Below are 18,605 nucleotides of genomic sequence, written 5' to 3' on the forward strand. Positions count from 1 at the left end.
AACTGATTTTCCGAAAATAAAACGTCCTGGGTTTTCTTCCCTGTATCTTATTTTTGTGATTTTTTTATGGACGTGCCTCCTTACCTTGGTGCAAACAACATATGAAAGTACTTGTATCAATTTTTTCGAAGTTTTTCAATGCAATACGAACACAAAATAACTTTGCAAAAAGATGGGCAAAATTTCACAAGTTTTGGTAGAGGATAGCCTTGGTTTGCATAAAATTTCTGAAAAATTCTCCCAAAATAGTTTTTTCCTAAAATTTCATGTAAGAATATCGATTGTATTTGGGACAAAATACAACAAATTTTAGGTCAAACGAATGAGTATTCACCCACGAAAAAATCAAACAGTTTCATACACAAACAAACCTTCATTTCAACCCATTAATGATGAATAAAAAATTTATTGCAAATCTTGTGGGACGGATTTGGGTTTCAGATCTCAGCCAAAACTCAATAGACATAATGTCGAATGTCTGGTAAAAATTTTAGACCAAAATACCCAAGGAGTAAGGTGTAATAAGTCACAGGCCGATAGTGAACAAAACTTGTTTTCTGAAAACAAAACGTTTTGGTTTTTCTTCCCTTTATCTTCTTTTTGTGATTTGTTTATGGATGTATTTCCTTACTTGGGTGCAAACAACATATGAAAGTACTTGTTTCAATTTTTTCAGAATTTTTCAACACAATACGAGCCCAAAATAAAATTGCAAAAAATATGACGAATTTCACAAATTTCATATGAAAGTAGGTTTTTTTGTTGAAATTTCATGTAAGAATCTCGACTGAATTTGAGTCAAAACGTGATAAATTTTAGGTTAAACGGATGAGTATTGATTCACATAAGAAAAAAATCAAACAGTTTCACACAAACGACCTTTTCTTTCAACTTTGACAATAATAAATAAAAAATTTATTGTAAATCTTGTTGAACAAATTTAAAATTCAGATCTTAACCAAAATTAAATACACAAATTAACTAAATGTTTGGTAAAAATATTCAAACCAAAAGACCTTACAAATAAGACATTAAAAAAGTCTCAAATCTATAGTTTTCCAAAAAAAAGTTGGTTTTAACAAAAAAAAATGTTTTAGAGTTTAGGATTTACTTGTGTGAACTTTTTAAAAGTTTTTCAACACTATATGGAACCAAAATAAAATTGCAGAAAATAAAATAAAATTTCACAAATTTTAAAAGAGAATAACCTTAGTTTCCCCAAAATTTCTGGAAAATTTTCCCAAAATAATTTTTTAGTTAAAATTTCATTTAAAAATCTTTGACATTAATTGATTATTTAAGTAAAGCATGTTGCAAAATTTCAGACAAAGATTGATCGAGTTTTAGGTGGAATATTTTGGTTGAAGACTTTACTTCATCTTCCTGAAAAATGCTATATTTTTCAACAAGAAAGATTATGCTGCATTCTCTAAAATCCAACCAAATGTTTGAATTTAAAACAAATATGCACTTTGCACTTTTTATTTATTTCAGAAACACAATGAATTACAGTTTTTACATATTTCAGAAACACAATGCTGCATTTCACCTTCCTTTTTTATCAGAGAACATTCCTTTGCAAGATTGTTTTGGAGGAACCGCATCTTTGCTTGTAATGTGGTATTTACTGACCCATTTGAACCACTACCTGTGTGGATGTAAGTGTGCTCATGTTCTATTGGTTACCCGAATTGGTAGTATCTGCTCTGAAAATCCTCGAATTTTAAGCTTCAAACATCACTTGATAAGTTTCATAGGTTTCCCAGATAAGTTTCATAGGGCAAGATGACAACTTAGAGTCAAAACACAATAAAACAAGATAAGAATCTCTAATCATGCCACAGACCATTCAAATAACCAACTAAAGTAGTTGTTTCCATCCCCTGTTATCACTCAAAGCTGAATATTGATCTCTATCCTGTGCATTAAAGAGACTCGGACCAGCTTGAAGTCTCACTCAAATGACAACCTACAAAGTTCATGCTCTAATATCAGTCACATAATCCATATAGCAATTCACACAATATTAATATAACATGAGATCATCAACCAACAACAAATTATTACACTGAACACACTCCTATCTTGAAACCCGTACTAGCAAGTAGAAAACCCAGTTCAGTATAAACAAAACCTACAACACGAGACAGAAGAACCCTACACTATTACTCAACAACCCAATTACCATGATTGTACAGTGTAACAGGCCTTGTGGAGGTTATTTCAGGACTAAAGAATAATAAAAAGGAATCAGCAAAAGAAAAGAGCATCAGTAAATCAGAAAAAGAAAAAAACAATAATGAGATGGAGGGAGAAAAAGAAAAATGGCCAGAGTTGGCTGCTTGAATCATTTTATAATTTTTGTTTTTCTCAAGTGTTCAAATTTTATTACTCTAACTTTAGTTCAACATCTTCCCTGATTTGAATTATGAAACTGAAATACTATTTCCTTAAATCATTGACTCATGCATAAATAATCATAAGTATAATTTTGTGACTTGAGCTACACCACAGAGGTATGATTTTATCTTCTCCCACACAAAAATGCACGCTCATGGATAAAAATTAACAAATAAAAAAAACTCTAAATCAAAGAAAACCTGCAACTAAACTTACATTGAAGACTTACAACCTATAAGGCTTAATGAAACTCATCAATCACAGAGTTAAAAATATGTTAAACTAAAGCAGGAGTCACTGCAGAGCCAAACGGCATGCGGCTAGCTATATAGAATTATTTTTTTTTCGTGGAAGGGTTTATTTTTAAGGTTGATTGTGAAAGTTCAGTAAATAAATACAAAACACAATACATGTAATAAATTTTGATCATAGATGAGAAAATAACATCAAAAAGCCACGCCATGCAAGCACCAGCTTGATATCCACAAAGAGTTTGTTCCACATACAAAAAAAAAAAAATATTGATATAAAAGGACAAGAAAACTTGCAACAAACAAATCCCAAATTCCCAATGGCATTTAATCCACGATAATCAAACAATGGATACAACAAACAGAGAAACCTCAACGGTTCTCATTAATCAGTTAGAATATACTATAACTGCAACTGAAATAAGTAATGCTTGTGCTGCAGCTTTTACAGATTGAGATAAATCAAACCGGAAGTAAACAGAGTTCATCAGAATTGTCCAAAATACAAGATGCCACACCTTTTTACGTGTTGGAAAGTTGCACATTGCCTATATCAATTCTTGGGAAGTATGGCGTCTGTTGGACAACTTCGCTTAATACCTATTGGTTTGCATAGAATATTATTGCATAGAGTAATACTGTTACAAAGCTACCTTGTATTCATATGGTATTAGTTCAATCAACATATGAAATGAAAGACAACATTTAAACCAAAAGCTTTAACTTTAAATGGATCCTTAAATTATCGTGAAGTATTAAAGAAGAAGAAAATCAAAGATTCCAAAGATGCATACTTGTAAATCAGTTGATCCCTATGGAAACCGACATATGCAGCATCAGATGCAACAGATCAATGTCCCAATAAGCTTGGGTCCCCCATATACTCCGCAATTTGTTCAAGCTTCACATTGAGCAGCTCATGGGTATCAGCATCCCTAACAATGGCCATTTCCCGGTCCAAATCTCTCTCCACCAGACTCCCAAATACACCCTTGTATTTACCAGCCAACACAAGCACAGGTCCCCCACGTTTCGGAATAGCCGTCTCCAGAAAATCTTGGGACACCCCTTGAACAATCTCCCTGCTTTCATCCATAGATACATCACAAGTGGTAGGCCCAACAACATCCAGAACCTCCCCCTTCTTCAAATACAATAGCCCTCCTTTCAAATCCCTGCTAATCACCCTCACCCGAATGTGACTAGTAAGCCAAGAAACCTTCCTATGATCCACCACTCTCCTCTCCTCTCTCCTACCACCATTCGTTCTCTTCTCAACCACATCCCTGCGACCCACCCCTTTCCTCTCCTCTCTCCGACTAACATCCACTCCATTCTCCTCCACCTCATCCCTCTCGTGCTTCCTCTTCGGCCCTCTATCCTCACGCTGAGTCTTCGACTCCTTCAATTTCCTCAGACACCTCTCTTCCTCCTTAGAACCCAATTCAGCAACATCGCCCACCTTCACCTTCACCTTCTCTCCACTCCTGGATAGCTCCAAAACAAGATAATCATCCCCAATCCTAGACACAACACTACCCTTCAGCCCAGCATCTCTTCCCCCAACAATCCTAACAACCTTCTCCTTCTTCTCATTCTTCTCCTTGTCCTTGTTGTCCTTGTCATTATTGCTACGAACCAGCGCAGCAGGAGCATCACCAACAAACCCCAATCCTTCCTTGGCAGTTCTCCGCTTGATCTCCACAACCTTCACGTCCTCCTTCGCGTTCTTCCCAATCCCCATCCCTTCCTTCCACCCGTACCCGGCCAGCAGCGCAGCGCCAAAACCCTCGACGGGGACATCCTTGAATTCGTCGAACCCGTTGTCCTCCGGTAGCCTCAGCAAGTCGTCCTTCAGCTTCTGCAGCATAGTGCTCTCTGCCGGAACGCGGCGCGGCGGCGGCGGCGGAAGTGCGGTACCATTGTTCTGCTCACTTTTTTTGTCGGCGCGGAGGTTGAGGCCGTAGGAGACGTCGGAGTCGGGTTGGTCGTCGGCGGCGTGGAGTTCGAATGTGAGGGCTTCGGATTCGGGGTCGGCGGTGGGGAGGTGGAGGTTCTTCATCTTTTTGAAGGGTTTCCATTGGTTTTGGATTGGTGGAATTAGGGTTTTGGGGGCGAGGGAGGGAGCGGGTTTGGAAGGATCGAATTCGGTGATGAGGTGTTTGGATCCAGCGGCGTCGTTTTGAGCTGCGGAAGTGTCGTCGAAGGAATTGACTGGTTTGGGCTTCGATTGGGGTTTCGACGAAGGGACAGAGAAAGAAAGTTTCATTCTTTCGCTTCTTCGTTCACGAATCAGATCGAATCGAGAAGAAGAAGAATGATGGAGTTGAAGTAATTAGGGTTCTTCTAAGGGAATTTTTCCTATTCACTCCTCTAAGATATCAAAATTCTAGTTTAATCCCCAGACTAGCCACTCTTCTCAAACAATTATTCTAAAATGTAATATTTCCATTCTTTTGAATTTTTTTTAATTTAACTATAAATTATTTGATAAAAATTTTATTTATCCGAAATGGTAACATAATTTATATCTTAAATTATCTAATATTATTTTTCTACGTCATATATAATTAGTCTATAATTTGATGTTAAATTAAAATATTTTATCATCATTTAGTCTCTCGCATTAAAAATAGAAAACAGATTATAAAAAAACTAGAATTAACAGAAAAATGAAATTACAGTAAATAACAAAAAAAACAGAGCATAAATTAGATGAATATATTGCATGAAGATCTTGTCTTGAAAATAACCTAATATTAAGAAAATAGAAAAAGAGAAAGATAAACCAAACATATTAAACTGATACTATACATAAAAACATAACCACTTTAAAAACAAAATAATGGTTATTGAATATATATCATATACCTTTTATATGTTAATAGTATAAAAAATTAAATAAGTAAAGTCTTTTAAGCATTTATTCTGGAAAATGAATAATTAAGTATTTTGATATGTTTTATAAGTGGTTTTTATTGTTAGGTTAAAAAAATAAAGACTCAGCTTAAACAAGTGAAAACAATGAAATAAGATATTGTGATGATTAATTTGGGTTTTGAAATTTTCCACTCTTTCATAAATTTAAATATTTTTAATTCTATTCTTATTAATTTTTTATTTATTTATAGTTACTTCTAATTTTATATTTTTAATTGAATTATTTAAATTTTTTTTCTTTAATTCTTGCTCCTTCGTGTTACACTTAGTTGTTTCCATGTATTAAAAAATATTGTATTTTGTTTTTAATATAAAATGGTATTGAAATTAATGTAAAATAATAAATGAATTTTATTGTTTATTAAAAACCTATTGGATACATATAGTGATAAGGGGACTATACTGGTTATTACCATCAGTGTAGATTATTAATCTTCTATTATTCAACATGTTTTCAGTAAAAAAAAATAAAAATCACTTGTTATTTATCATTATATATTAATGATACAAAGTCACATTTCTTTAACATCCAGAAAAGGAGACAAATAAATATAATTAGTCACATGTGAAAAATTTAAATGTCAAAAATTCAATTGAAAATAATAAAAACTTTAGATATTAAATATACTATTTTTTTTTAAATATTAGTATTTAAGCAGATCCTATACTTAAATTTTTAAATTCTTCCATTTTCTTTCCTTTACTCTTTTGTTTTCTTTTTCTTTTGTTAAATTTTGTAATTTTTTTATCTTTCTAATTATATAGAAAATACTTTTGGATTGCTCCATCTTTAATTTACATAATCCAGAAAGAAAATACTTTTGTTTAGATGCCTGTAAAAGTCTATAATAGTTTTCAAAATTTTGTAGTATTATTTCAGGAATTTGTCTTATTTTATGTGCTTAGTAACAAAATTTGTTTTATTTCAATTAAACTTTAAAGTAGTTGAACTATTTCAAGAATTTGTCTTATTTTGTGGTGAACTAATTGAATATGAATAAAGGGTTTAATTCTTCTAACAATATTTTTTTTCTCCTAATCTTAACAGTAATTTTGGTAGAGTGATCTCATTAATGATTAATAAACTAAAGAATTAAATTAATCTAAATCAAAATGAATAATTTCTTAGAACTATTACTTATGCATAATAATTTTCATAAATAAAATTTGGATAACCTTTTCCTCCAGAGGAAGGCCCCTGCATCAATTAACTTTCTTGTGGTATTAGGAAGAACACTAGAACCATCTCCAAACTCTTCAATTTCCTCTTCTGTTTTAGGTACAAAGAAAGGATCCTCAGAAAGTTCTTCCCAATGGCAAAGGACAAGAAGTGCATGCCAAACCCCACAAAGATTTTAAAGTACATAGAAATTGAATTTTGGCAATACAATGCTATTATTTACTTGGGTAATTATATGGACAACTGAATTTTAGACATCAGTTTCTATTAATCACCAACCACTTACAACACTATAAATTGAGATTTATCGGCAAACATTTTTTACTTCTACAAAACCAAAATAATTCATGGAAGTTTCATCATGGTAGCAATGTAAAAGGATGCAGGTAATTATGGTCAGTGGTGGTGGAAGGAAGTGTGACAGTGAAAAGTACAAAAGGAACGAAAGATCATCAAGGGAAGGAAACAAAATGAGATTTTTCATTAGTTTGCTCTGTTTCCTCATAAACCCTAAACCCTAAACCAACACAACTCGACCACCATATATCCCTTCATTATAAAACTACTCATCAAAACAGACATTGAATGAGAACAAAAGGCTTCAAGAAAGGAAGACAGAACAAAGTATATATTGTGGAAACTCAAATGACAACTTTAAGTAAATGAAAACAAACCCCCTATCTTAACAGGGAGTGCAACACCACATTATGGATTTCAGGGGTGTTTTGTAGGGTCATAAATCGGAGGTGAAAGTGTTATATTGCCTAAACATAGGGGGTACCAGTATAATTTCCTTTATTTTTAATTCCATCTTAGATGGTATAATTTCAAAGTCGTCATTTTAGATAAAAAAAACATATAAATATATTCCAGAATTTCGAATTTCATATTATAAACCTCCAAACAAATTGTTTATCAATTTAAATTCATTCAAAAAAATACATTTCATCCTTAAAATTATTTATCCAAACACATTAAGAGAAGATGAAAATTTCTATAAAATAATGAATGTTAAAAGAATTATAGGTTTAAAGGTAAATCATTTGTAGTGTGATAAGTAATATACAAAGCCTTAATCAGATAACCAGATATAATAAGACTGTTAAACTTGAAATGGGCTTAACTCAACACCAAATGTTAGCTCATGAGATGAGGATTGTCCAAGCCTTTTACAAGTTCTACTCTAACAATATCTACAGTCAATGTGAGATCTCAATGCAGCCTCTCACACCCAAGATTGGGCATCTAGAGCATGGAGATTATAGGACTGGATTTTCATATTGCACAGGGAGGCACAAAGCCAAATAGAATTTTGGAAAATGAAGGATAACCCAAATATAGATCCATGATCTAATACATCTTCAATTTTAGTTGAGCCTAACTCAGTAGAGTATTTCTCAGGCCTATATAAGCTCTACTATGATCATATCCCCATTGATGTGCGATCTCAATAAATACTAACAACCTATAACCAATATCTTAACATCACTCTCAAGTTTAAGCTAGTTATGAGTAGCAAACTCAAACGGAAAGTGAATGCAACCAAGGACCAAAACAACTCAGTCAATCATGCCAAATTACATAGAAAAATATCATACCCCTTGAATAACAACCATTAATTTAGCACAATTTTTTTCTGAAACCTTTATCAGAAACTCAAGACAGATCCAAAAAGCCTGATAGAATATGTAAAATTCATTGACTTTAGAGAAAGAGTTAAGTAGTCTGACTGAACTGTTTCATTATTATTTTATTTGATTAAGAAGAAGTAATTTATAGAATACAGAGATAGAGTCCGAGCTCTAACTAACTGAAAGCTGTCACAACTAACTCAACAGCTGTCATAACTGACAGAGGTAGCTCTAAGCTATTCACTGGTATACATTACTTGCGGTGTAACCTATACAACACATACACTATCAGAAGAGAAGACAATCAACTGCAACCCAATTTAAAAGTTAGCTATGACTGAGAACAGAAGCTTGGAGAACAAATCTAAAATTGGAGAATGCACAAAAAAATCTAACCAGCATATCCCAACACATTAGGACATATTTATAAATAAAAATCACAGTAAAAATAGATGGCTAAACTTACTGCTTTCTTCCGATTAATGTAGTACTCTTGCGCATGACCTTCAAATCATAATCACCTAGAAAATAAAAAGAATCATCCAAAACACATTAATAAAATAAAATTGAATTTCTTCCCAATAGTTGAGTTGAGAAAATACCTTGTAAAATGTGTTGAGCTAGCTCCCAGCACAAATCTGAAACAGTCTGAAAAGGGAAGAAAATGACCACAAACAGACCGATTATTTAGAAAATCTAGTATAGGACTTAGTTTTAGTAATAATAATCCTTTGAACTTTTGAAATACATACAGGAGAAAGTCACTAACACTCTACTAGAGTAATTATTAGGTGTAAGTAATGCCCCCTTTATGAAAGTGTAGTTATCTTGGATTTGAATAGAAGAGTGGGCATCAGTAGAATAAAATTTCATAATAGACTAGGCTACAAAAAGTACCAACTTACCAAACACCAGACAAAAGAAAGAAAGTGAACTTTGAAAATATTGAAGAATTTAAATTGCAATGACTTGAAGATTCACATAGTATACAACTCAAATCACTCAATGCTACATTGCTAATTAGGTGATCTTTTAGACAGGAAAGTCTAAGCCTTTTCATAGGAAAAATCAATGGTATAATGGCATTAGCTAGAAGATACAACAAATCTAGAATAAAAAGCATCTAGTAAATTAATTTTGTATGCACTCTTTGTACTTTTACATTAAGGGATCACAAATAGAATTATCAAGGCTACTAATAATCAATGCAAAATCCCATGGACTTGAGAAAATGGATCTAGGGAGGTCAAAATTTTAAAAGTACAACTACATGTTCTCGTAACTGCTCGGGAGACCACTGTAATGAGAAGTCTCAGACTTTACGAGCCAGTGTCCTCTGCTTGGTTCCATGCTGCACAACCTTTTCCTCCACAGGAAGGCCCTTACGACGCCTGACTGCATCAATTAACTTTCTTGCAGTATTTGGAAGAACACTAGAACCATCTCCAAACTCTTCAATTTCCTCTTCTGTTTTAGGTACAAAGAAAGGATCCTCAGAAAGTGCTTCCCAGTGGCTAAGGACGAGAAGTGCACTCGCAGCACCAGAAGTCCACCTTCTAAGCTCATCCGGGAAACCAAAGCTCTCAGAAACAGGAACATATGCATGGACAGTGAAGAAAGGGGAACCTTCTTGCATCTCTTCCTTCAAAACTCGTGCCCGTCTTCGGGAAAGTACAGCATACATGGGACCCAAATATTCAGTAGGTGTATTCAATTCACAGAAGTACATTGCTTCTACAAGCCGTGGCTTATTCTGAAGCACAGCTGCTCTACATGCATCTTTGACAGTTGCTATTACCTGCCCTGCAAAAATGCCATACTGCTCAGATTGCTGGGATGTTTCAGACTCATCATTCTGCCCTGAAAATGGAGATATGCGAGCCTCAACAACAAATGCCAAACCCCACATAGGTTCCTCACACAAGGGTCCGGCTGAAGTGGCCAGTTGGAACCCAGATATTATACTACTCTCAAGGTGCTCAGCGTCCATGTACAAAGCTTGGTTTGCAGTTGAAGACTTTTCAGCAACTGAGTCACTGGTACTAGAATCGGTCACAAAACCCAACCTCTCTGATACATGAGAACAACCACGTATTAAAACAGAGCTATCCGTGCTTTCTGCTTTGATATCAGGAGTAAATAGTAGGTTAGGACCAATCTGCCTTGGTCCAAGTGCCCATATCCTCCTCAAAACCTTTAGCCACTTCAATTTACATTTCTCAGCATGGTCCTTGTCGTCTTCATTCCTGCTCAAAATATCGCCCTCCACTGCATCCAATATGCGTTTTTTTAGCACTTCAACTGGGCTTTCATTTTCAAGAATACTTGGTCTCTGGGTTTCCAAACTTTTTAATGTATGCCCCGAGTTTACTCCAATGATATCTGCAAGTAAATCAGAGCTTTCATCGAGCACCTTCGTCAGAGAAGGTAGAAGTTTCATCACCTGCACCCGAACAACACATCTTCCATTGGGTGTTGTTTTTTCAACATAATCTGATCTCCTGCTCAGAACTTTTAAATTTTCCATCACGTTCAATACCTCTCCCTCGATGGTTTCTTTGTAGGACACAAGAGGTGGAGAGACCTCCAAGCTTACCTTCGCAAACCTATCCTTCAAATCCTTTATGCACCTCTCAAGATGAACTTCTCCAGCAGCAGCAAGAACATGCTCTCCCCTAGAAGACACTGTGACCTCAACAAACGGATCTGCTCGATTCAGAAGCCTCAAACCCCTGAGCAACGCACCCACATCAGCTGGGTCGGATGGCTCAATTGCAACTCTCAAAGTCGGGGCAACTTGGAATGCCATACTCGAAAAAGGCCAACAATTCCTGGTGGAAGAAAGAGTAGCACTCTTCAATATATGCTGTCCAAGACCTGCAATGGCAACTATATTCCCTGCCTTGGCAGATGTCACAACTTTCAACCCTTGCCCCATCATCAAATACAACGATTTCAACTCAGCCTCCTGTATATGCTTCTGCGTCGACTCTCCTTTCAACGGATCATATAACGCAGAAAGCACAAAAACTCTCTGCCCCGCATGCAAAACCCCACTAAAAATCCTAGCAAAAGCCAGAAAACATTCATCGGAATCACCCTCCCCTTCATCACCATAACCATTGCCAACCTCCCCCCTCTGTCCGGGCAGCATCTTAACCGGCAGAGCAAACATCTTCGACACGAAAGCCACACAAGGAACCTCATCCCCACAGTCACACCCCTCCACCGCCTTCCTCGCCATCTCCGCCTTCTCCACCGCTTCCTCCTCCACCACATCCCCAACAACCTCCCTTTTCGGAATCAACCTCGATATCCGAAACGCCTGTGCCGCAACCGGGTCCGGCAGGCACCTCACCACCATCGACAAAACCGCGTCCGACAGCGGAAGCCACCGGCTCATAACAGCCTGCAGCACGACCTTCACATCCTTATTCTGCAGCTCGCGCGGTGGCACCGACAAACTAAACGACTTAATAACCTTCTCAACCAGCCCCTTGTCCCCTTCCAACGCCCCCTGATAAACCTGCCACAACGGTTCCAACACGAACTGAACAAACATAGGTTTCTTATTAGAACCAGCGCCTTTCTTCCCCACAATCATCTTCGTCTTAGGGTTAAAATACCTAGGTCCCCACAACGCTCTCAACAACGCATTCACACTCGCCCCAAGCTTGGACGCATATATCTCCGCAAACTCACGAATCCCAAACCCCCATCCGTCCAAGGCGCAAGCGAATATAACATTCCCTTTCGGCGGCTGAAAAACGTCCTCATTATCGTCGTAATCCTCCAGAGTCTCGCCGGTGCTTTCGGTGGTTCCGGTGCCGGCGAGCAGAGAATCGACGTCGGAGAGATATTTTTCGGATTTGTAAGCGCTGACTATTCCGTTGACCTCGTGCACGATTCGCAATAGGCGCGTGTAGGCTTCAGAGGGAGTGAGTTTGAGTTCGGTGATCAAGCGATCGAGCTTGTTGAGGACGAGGCAGGGGGTGAGGCGCTCGATCCAGCATTGGCGGAGGACGGCGTGCGTCTGGATGTGGACGCCCTCCACGGCGTCGACCAGGAGGAGCGCGCCGTCGCTGAGGCGCGCCGCGGTGGAGACCTCGCTGCAGAAGTCGATGTGACCGGGGGAGTCGATGAGGTTCACGGCGTGGCCGCGGTAGCGGAGGAGGATGGAGGAGCTCTTCATGGTGATGGCGCGCCGCTGCTCCTCGTCGAGGTAATCAAGGAAGCGGACGCGCCCGGCGAGCTTGGGGTGAACGACGCCGCCGCCCGCGGAGGCAATTAGGTGGTCGGCGAGGGTGGTCTTGCCGTGGTCGACGTGCGCGAGGATGCAGATGTTGCGGATTCGATCGCGGTCGCAATCGGCATCGGAACTTCCCTCCTCCATTTTCGAATCTGAAAAGGCAGTTGAAGGGAGAAAAAACGTGGCAAAAAGCTTGGGTTTAACGCGCGTTTGGTCTGTAAGAACGATGAATCCAAACGTGCCGCCAATATCTGATAAACCCTAAAAAGCAATTTCAAAGAGAAAGAAGAAGGACTACATATACATATCGTTCTTCAAACATACACTATTATAATAGTTATTATATCATCATACAATACATTATCTAATATCTTTTTAACTCAATTTCTCATATATCATTATTCATACTTTTATTTCTGCATGTATATTTTTTTTTTATCTAACACCTTTTTACTTTTATTTCTCTACCTAACATCATTTCAAAAATAAAAAAATAATAATAATAAATTAAAAAAATTAATAATTTTAATTTTAAATATATTAAAAAATAAATATTTTTAATATTTAAAATAGTTATTAATAAATAAATGAATTTTTTTAAAAAAATAATAATAATAATAATAAATTAAAAATATTTAGTTTAATTTTTCTTTTAAAAATAAAAAAAATAAAATATTAAACCCTACAACAACATAAAAGTTGAATTTATAAACATAAATTAATATTTATTTTTATTATTATTGATAATTTAATCTTGTTAATATTAAAAATTAAAAGGTATAATTATAAAAGTTGAATCTATAATATAGAGGACATAATTATTTAGTAATTATATATCTTATCTTTTTCTTTTTCTTTTTCTTTTTTTTAATCTTTTATCTTTATCTTATTTTGTTTTCTTTTATTTTATATTTTTTATGTTTTTAGTTATTATTTTTTTCTACCATTATTTATTTATTTCTATTTTTTTTATTTTTTTATTGTTGTTGTTTTTATTTTCTATATTTATTTATTTTTGTATTTTTTTTCTTCTTATTTTTAAGCATTAAGTGTAACATTTACATTAGTTTTTCAATATTATTTGTATCCACTACTAATTAATACTAATTGACTTTGATTTTTTTATAATTATATTGAAATTAACATTATTACATCATCAATAATAATAATAAAATACTATATTTTGTTTATAGATTCAACTTTTATGTTGTTGTAAGGTTTTATTTTTTATTTTTTTCATTCTTAAAAAAAATTAAACATTTTTAATTTATTACTCTTTTTTTTATTTTGTAAAAACTTATTTCTTTATTCATTAATTATATTTATAATTATTTTAAACATTAAAAATATTTATTTTTTAATACATTCAAAATTAAAATTATTAATTTTTTTAATTTAATAATTTATTTATTTATTTACTTTTGAAATGAAGCTAGATAGGGATAGATAGGAAAATAAATACAAAAAGATGTTAGATGGAAGAAATAAAAGAATAAATAGTGTTACATGAGAAATTAAGTTATTTTTTATCATTTTTTTATATATAAATTAGATTTAATTATGGTTTTAATCATTTAAATTTAAAAATACATTATCTGAATTTGAACACATAAAATTGTTTTAAGAACTTCACTGCCACGTCTAGGTTTCAAGAACAAGAGATATATAGGAACGGAAACAAAGAGAAAAAAAAAACATAGACAAAATGAAAAATATAATTATAATTTTTTTGACATATTTCTTTAGAATATTATAGGAGATAATGATTTTAAAAGACTAGGATACTAAAAACAAGATAATTCTCGTACTTTGTATAGTGAAAGAATTTATAGATTCTTAGAAAAAAAATATTTCTTATAAGGGAGAGTTATTATTGATGACAAATGTTACTCGAAAGTCAAGTTGTTGAGCTTGAATAATCTAAAAAAATATTGTTAAGTTTTAGAAAATAAAAGTTTATTTAATTGTGGATAATTGTTATAACTATAAATTAGTAGAGAAGTTAGAGTTAACTATTATAATTTTAATATTTACAAAATATCAATCATACATTCTAGTAAAGTTGTTAGAGTTTACACTTTCTCAATATATTTATTTATCTTCTAATCTAGGATTTCAACATTGAATATATAGAACGATAAAATAAGATCTAAAGAAAATATAAAGAGAAGATTCAAGTGGAAATGAAGTTGAAAACTCAAAAATAGAATCACTTAGCTTGATCAAGTAACAAGTGGAGAACACAAAAAAACGGAGAGAGAGAATATAGCTCATTCTATTTTTTCTCTCAAGACATGAGAAGTAAGTGTGAGGAGAATAATGATATTTATTTTTAAGGCATCTAGAATTTGTAAAGGTTTAGGGGCAATAATCTTAAAAACCTTCCTTGGATAATCATGCAACACTACCCTCTTTAGAATACAAATTTGTATTCCACATTGTACAATCTGGAATGTAAATTTGTATTATAGATTGTGTAATTTTGAATGTAACTTTCTATTATGAATTTAAAAACACATTCGGATTGTATCATCTAGCATAAAACATTTTGAATTGTAAAACTCAAAAGGTAATTTTGGATATGAAAATACCTTCTAGATTGTACAAACCAGAATGCATCATGCCAAACAATACAATCTATGAGGTTTTTAAATTCGAAATTAGATTTCGGATTATACAATCCATAATGTTTTGTTTGTAAACATATTTTAGACAGTATAATCTAGAGTGTATTCTCAGATCCAGAAAAAATCTTGTGCAATCCAAAATACAAAATTTTATTTTGGATTATACAAGTTGAAATACTTTTAGAAAGTTACATTCTAAATTGCACAATTTAGAATACAATTTTTATATTCTAAATTTTGCATATGGAATACAAATTTTATATTTCAGATTACTCAATTTAAAATACAAATGTGTATTTAGGAGTGTGTAGTGTTACATGAACATCCATGAAAAGTTTTTAAAAACGTAAACTCTTCATCATCTGGTACATTATAACTCAAACAAAATTATGTCCCTAAAAAATCATGAAGAAAATGAGTAACAAAGTCTATAACAATGTTACCTCATTTTCATTACAACACCACCAACATCGACAAGAAATCACTCAATCCTAAATGTTACAAAATTGAGTTTTAATCCCTCTTCAAATTACCAAAAACAAATAATTTTGTAGATTTTGATACATCTTTAAAAACAAATAATTTTGTAGATTTTGATACATCTTTATCATGTACATGCAACAAACATGTTGGGACAAAGTTTGAGTTTTAAAATAAAGAATATATTTATAAAATTTTATAAACAATTATTATAGAAAAAAATATTTTTTATATGCTAAATTAACTTATACAAAAATTTTAAAAAATTAAAACTATGTAAAACTACTTTTTACAAATTAAATTATATATAAAATAGTAATAATTATGTTAAAAAATATTTTTATTTTATTTTTTGTTCTCTCCAATATTTATGAAGAAAATGGTTGACATAAATAGAAAGTAACACCTTTATTCTGTTTTTTTTTTATCTCATATTTGAAGAAAAGGGAAGAGAGAGAAAAAGTGTATTGTGAGTATGTTGGTGCTCATGGTACTAAGCATAATGTGTGATGTATTTTGGGTTTTCTTATGAAAAATAAACTCACCTTTCGTGTTTTCACAAAATCAATAACGTTATATGTCTACATCCATACCAGCTACATCACTCTATTAATAATTATTTTATTTATTAAATTTCAGTATATTAAATATCTGAATATAATACTAAAAAATTAAATTAAATTGTTAAACATTATCCAACTCTTAAATAAAATGACTTGTTTGTCTTAATTTTGTAAATTTGATAATGACATCTACACTAAACTATATTTAACTTAATATAACACTTATTTTTTTTATCAATAATAATAATAAAATAATATGAAAAACTTAGGTTCAAACCTATTACAGAGAGAAAGTCTAAGAAAGAGAATATATTTAATCAAACTTACAAGATTTAAGAGAGTTACCTACTTTTATGTTCCAAAACTGATTTCATAAGACAATTTTTTCCAACATCCTTTTATATTAATAATTTTATGAAGAACTTTAAAAAGTCTTATTATACTTAATTGTCACATACTATTTTAAAAATTAATGTTTGTGCTTATCATATAATAATTTTTTTATAGAATATATTTTTTTTATACATAAACAATGATGATTTGCATAAACAATTGAACATTATTACGTGTTTCATTGAAAAATTTAATTAAACAACCCTACTTAATCTAAAACCATCTTTATAACGTTCTTTCTTCCAAGAGGAATTTAAATTTATGATGAAATTAAGGCTTGAGTTCAACACACATTTTATTCATCTCTTCCAATAAAGATTTAAATAAGAAAATATGAAAAGAAGTTTCATCGTCCTCCATGAAAATTAAAAATAGAACATTTTGTTTAAATTGATTGGAATCTTATTCCCAATATGCTCAATAATATCACACTATTTAGGGATTTAAATTAAGGATATTTAAAAAAAATTAAAATATTTTTTAAGGAGAAAATAGTAATCAAACTCAAAACTCAGATAAGATAATATCTCAAAGATTAACTATAAGCATTAATCTTGATTGTTATCTGCTGCTATCTATGTTGAAGATGTGTATATGTTTTTTAATTGGGTTAGAACAACGTTAAATAATAATAAATTAAATATTATTTTATAGACTAAAAAATTATAAATTAATTATTAATATTTGGTAATAGAAAAAACAATAAACATGTTATCTCAGCATATGCAAAGTGTGAGATCCTGAAAAGGGTATTAATTGGATACAGTGCTGTAATAATGCTTCTCCAACATCTAAATAAGTTGCAGAGGTAATAATAATATGATAAAAAAGGCACAACAAATATTAACCATAGAAACAGTGATGCAGCAGAGTTGAATACACACAACAACACATTCTGAAAATTATTTTGATTTTTCAAAGGTGGTTGGTGTCTTGTGGGCACAGAGTAAGAGGCTCTTAATACTGGTACATGTGCCAATGAAGGTTGTGCACAGAAATTGTGATTCTTTGTCTTTTCTAAATTAGTCTTCTACCATTTATAGTAACCTTAATATTCTCACTTTTTTCCTTTTCTGGCAAACTTCAGATTTCACTTTAGTCCCAGGAATAACACTGGTTTAGTTTGCAACAACTCCTTCTCTCCACACTCTTGAAATGACACCAGAGACCCTAGTTTTTTCACAATATTACCAAAACCCTTCAAATGATCACACCACCATCATCTTTTTGCTTGGACCTGCTGCATGCAATAACAAAATTTTCACATAAATCACAAAGACTCAAACTCATGTTCTTAGCAAGAGATTAATTAAAGACTATGTCTTTTTTTTCTGATACATAAGACTAGTGGTCGTGTTTAAGCTTTTCCAAATTGCATGTTTAGCCACACATTCATTATGTCACCTACACAAAATGACAGTACCACCCTTGCCCTCTCTCTGCATTATCTTGCCATATACAAGAATGCTTTGTGGCAGTTTTGGACATCCATCTCTCAGAAATTGCCTTCATATTTCTTGGTATATATTAATAGCAAGCTAGTGTGATATTTCTCAAGCTCTAATTCCACAACTAAAGAAAGTTTTCCAAGGTACCAAGTTGTTGATTTCAACACTTCTTCTACTCCTCTTCCACCTTCTCTCTCTCACCTTCTTATGAACATTTTCTTTAACTTTACAAGTAGCCCTAATAAAGCATTTTCTGCGTTTTTCAAACATGCACATCTTTCTTTTCTAGCCACTCACAGATTATATGCAGTCTAATCTCTTACTTGTTGTTATTAGTAAAGTGATATTACCCTTTTTTCTTTTTTCTTCTCTTAAAATCATTGCTTGTTTTCTGTTGAATTTGGAAGGTAAAAGAACTCAAAGGGTTGGTTTATATACACAGA

At 33.0% G+C, this 18,605-nt stretch overlaps 2 protein-coding genes across 3 annotated transcripts; both read right to left on the reverse strand.

Moving 5' to 3' along the window:
- Positions 1-1,447: 1,447 nt before the first annotated feature.
- On the reverse strand, positions 1,448-5,072 carry LOC137806027 (protein MOS2-like). Of its 2 annotated transcripts, XM_068605905.1 has the most exons (3): positions 3,446-5,072; positions 3,170-3,251; positions 1,448-1,969 (listed from the first exon to the last, which is right to left on the reverse strand). In XM_068605905.1, the coding sequence occupies exon 1, from the start codon at positions 4,918-4,920 to the stop codon at positions 3,502-3,504; it is 1,419 nt and encodes a 472-aa protein (XP_068462006.1). In that variant the 5' UTR covers positions 4,921-5,072; the 3' UTR covers positions 1,448-1,969; positions 3,170-3,251; positions 3,446-3,501. The 2 variants fall into 2 exon arrangements, with proteins under 2 accessions (XP_068462006.1, XP_068462007.1); XM_068605906.1 differs by lacking the exon at positions 3,170-3,251 and having other exon boundaries at positions 3,446-5,068.
- Positions 5,073-9,510: 4,438 nt separating this feature from the next.
- On the reverse strand, positions 9,511-12,977 carry LOC137806026 (uncharacterized). Its single transcript, XM_068605903.1, has one exon. The coding sequence runs from the start codon at positions 12,793-12,795 to the stop codon at positions 9,715-9,717; it is 3,081 nt and encodes a 1,026-aa protein (XP_068462004.1). The 5' UTR covers positions 12,796-12,977; the 3' UTR covers positions 9,511-9,714.
- Positions 12,978-18,605: the final 5,628 nt, after the last annotated feature.

Source organism: Phaseolus vulgaris, chromosome 3, assembly GCF_000499845.2.
Source record: "Phaseolus vulgaris cultivar G19833 chromosome 3, P. vulgaris v2.0, whole genome shotgun sequence".
In the NCBI taxonomy this organism is placed as follows: domain Eukaryota; kingdom Viridiplantae; phylum Streptophyta; class Magnoliopsida; order Fabales; family Fabaceae; genus Phaseolus; species Phaseolus vulgaris.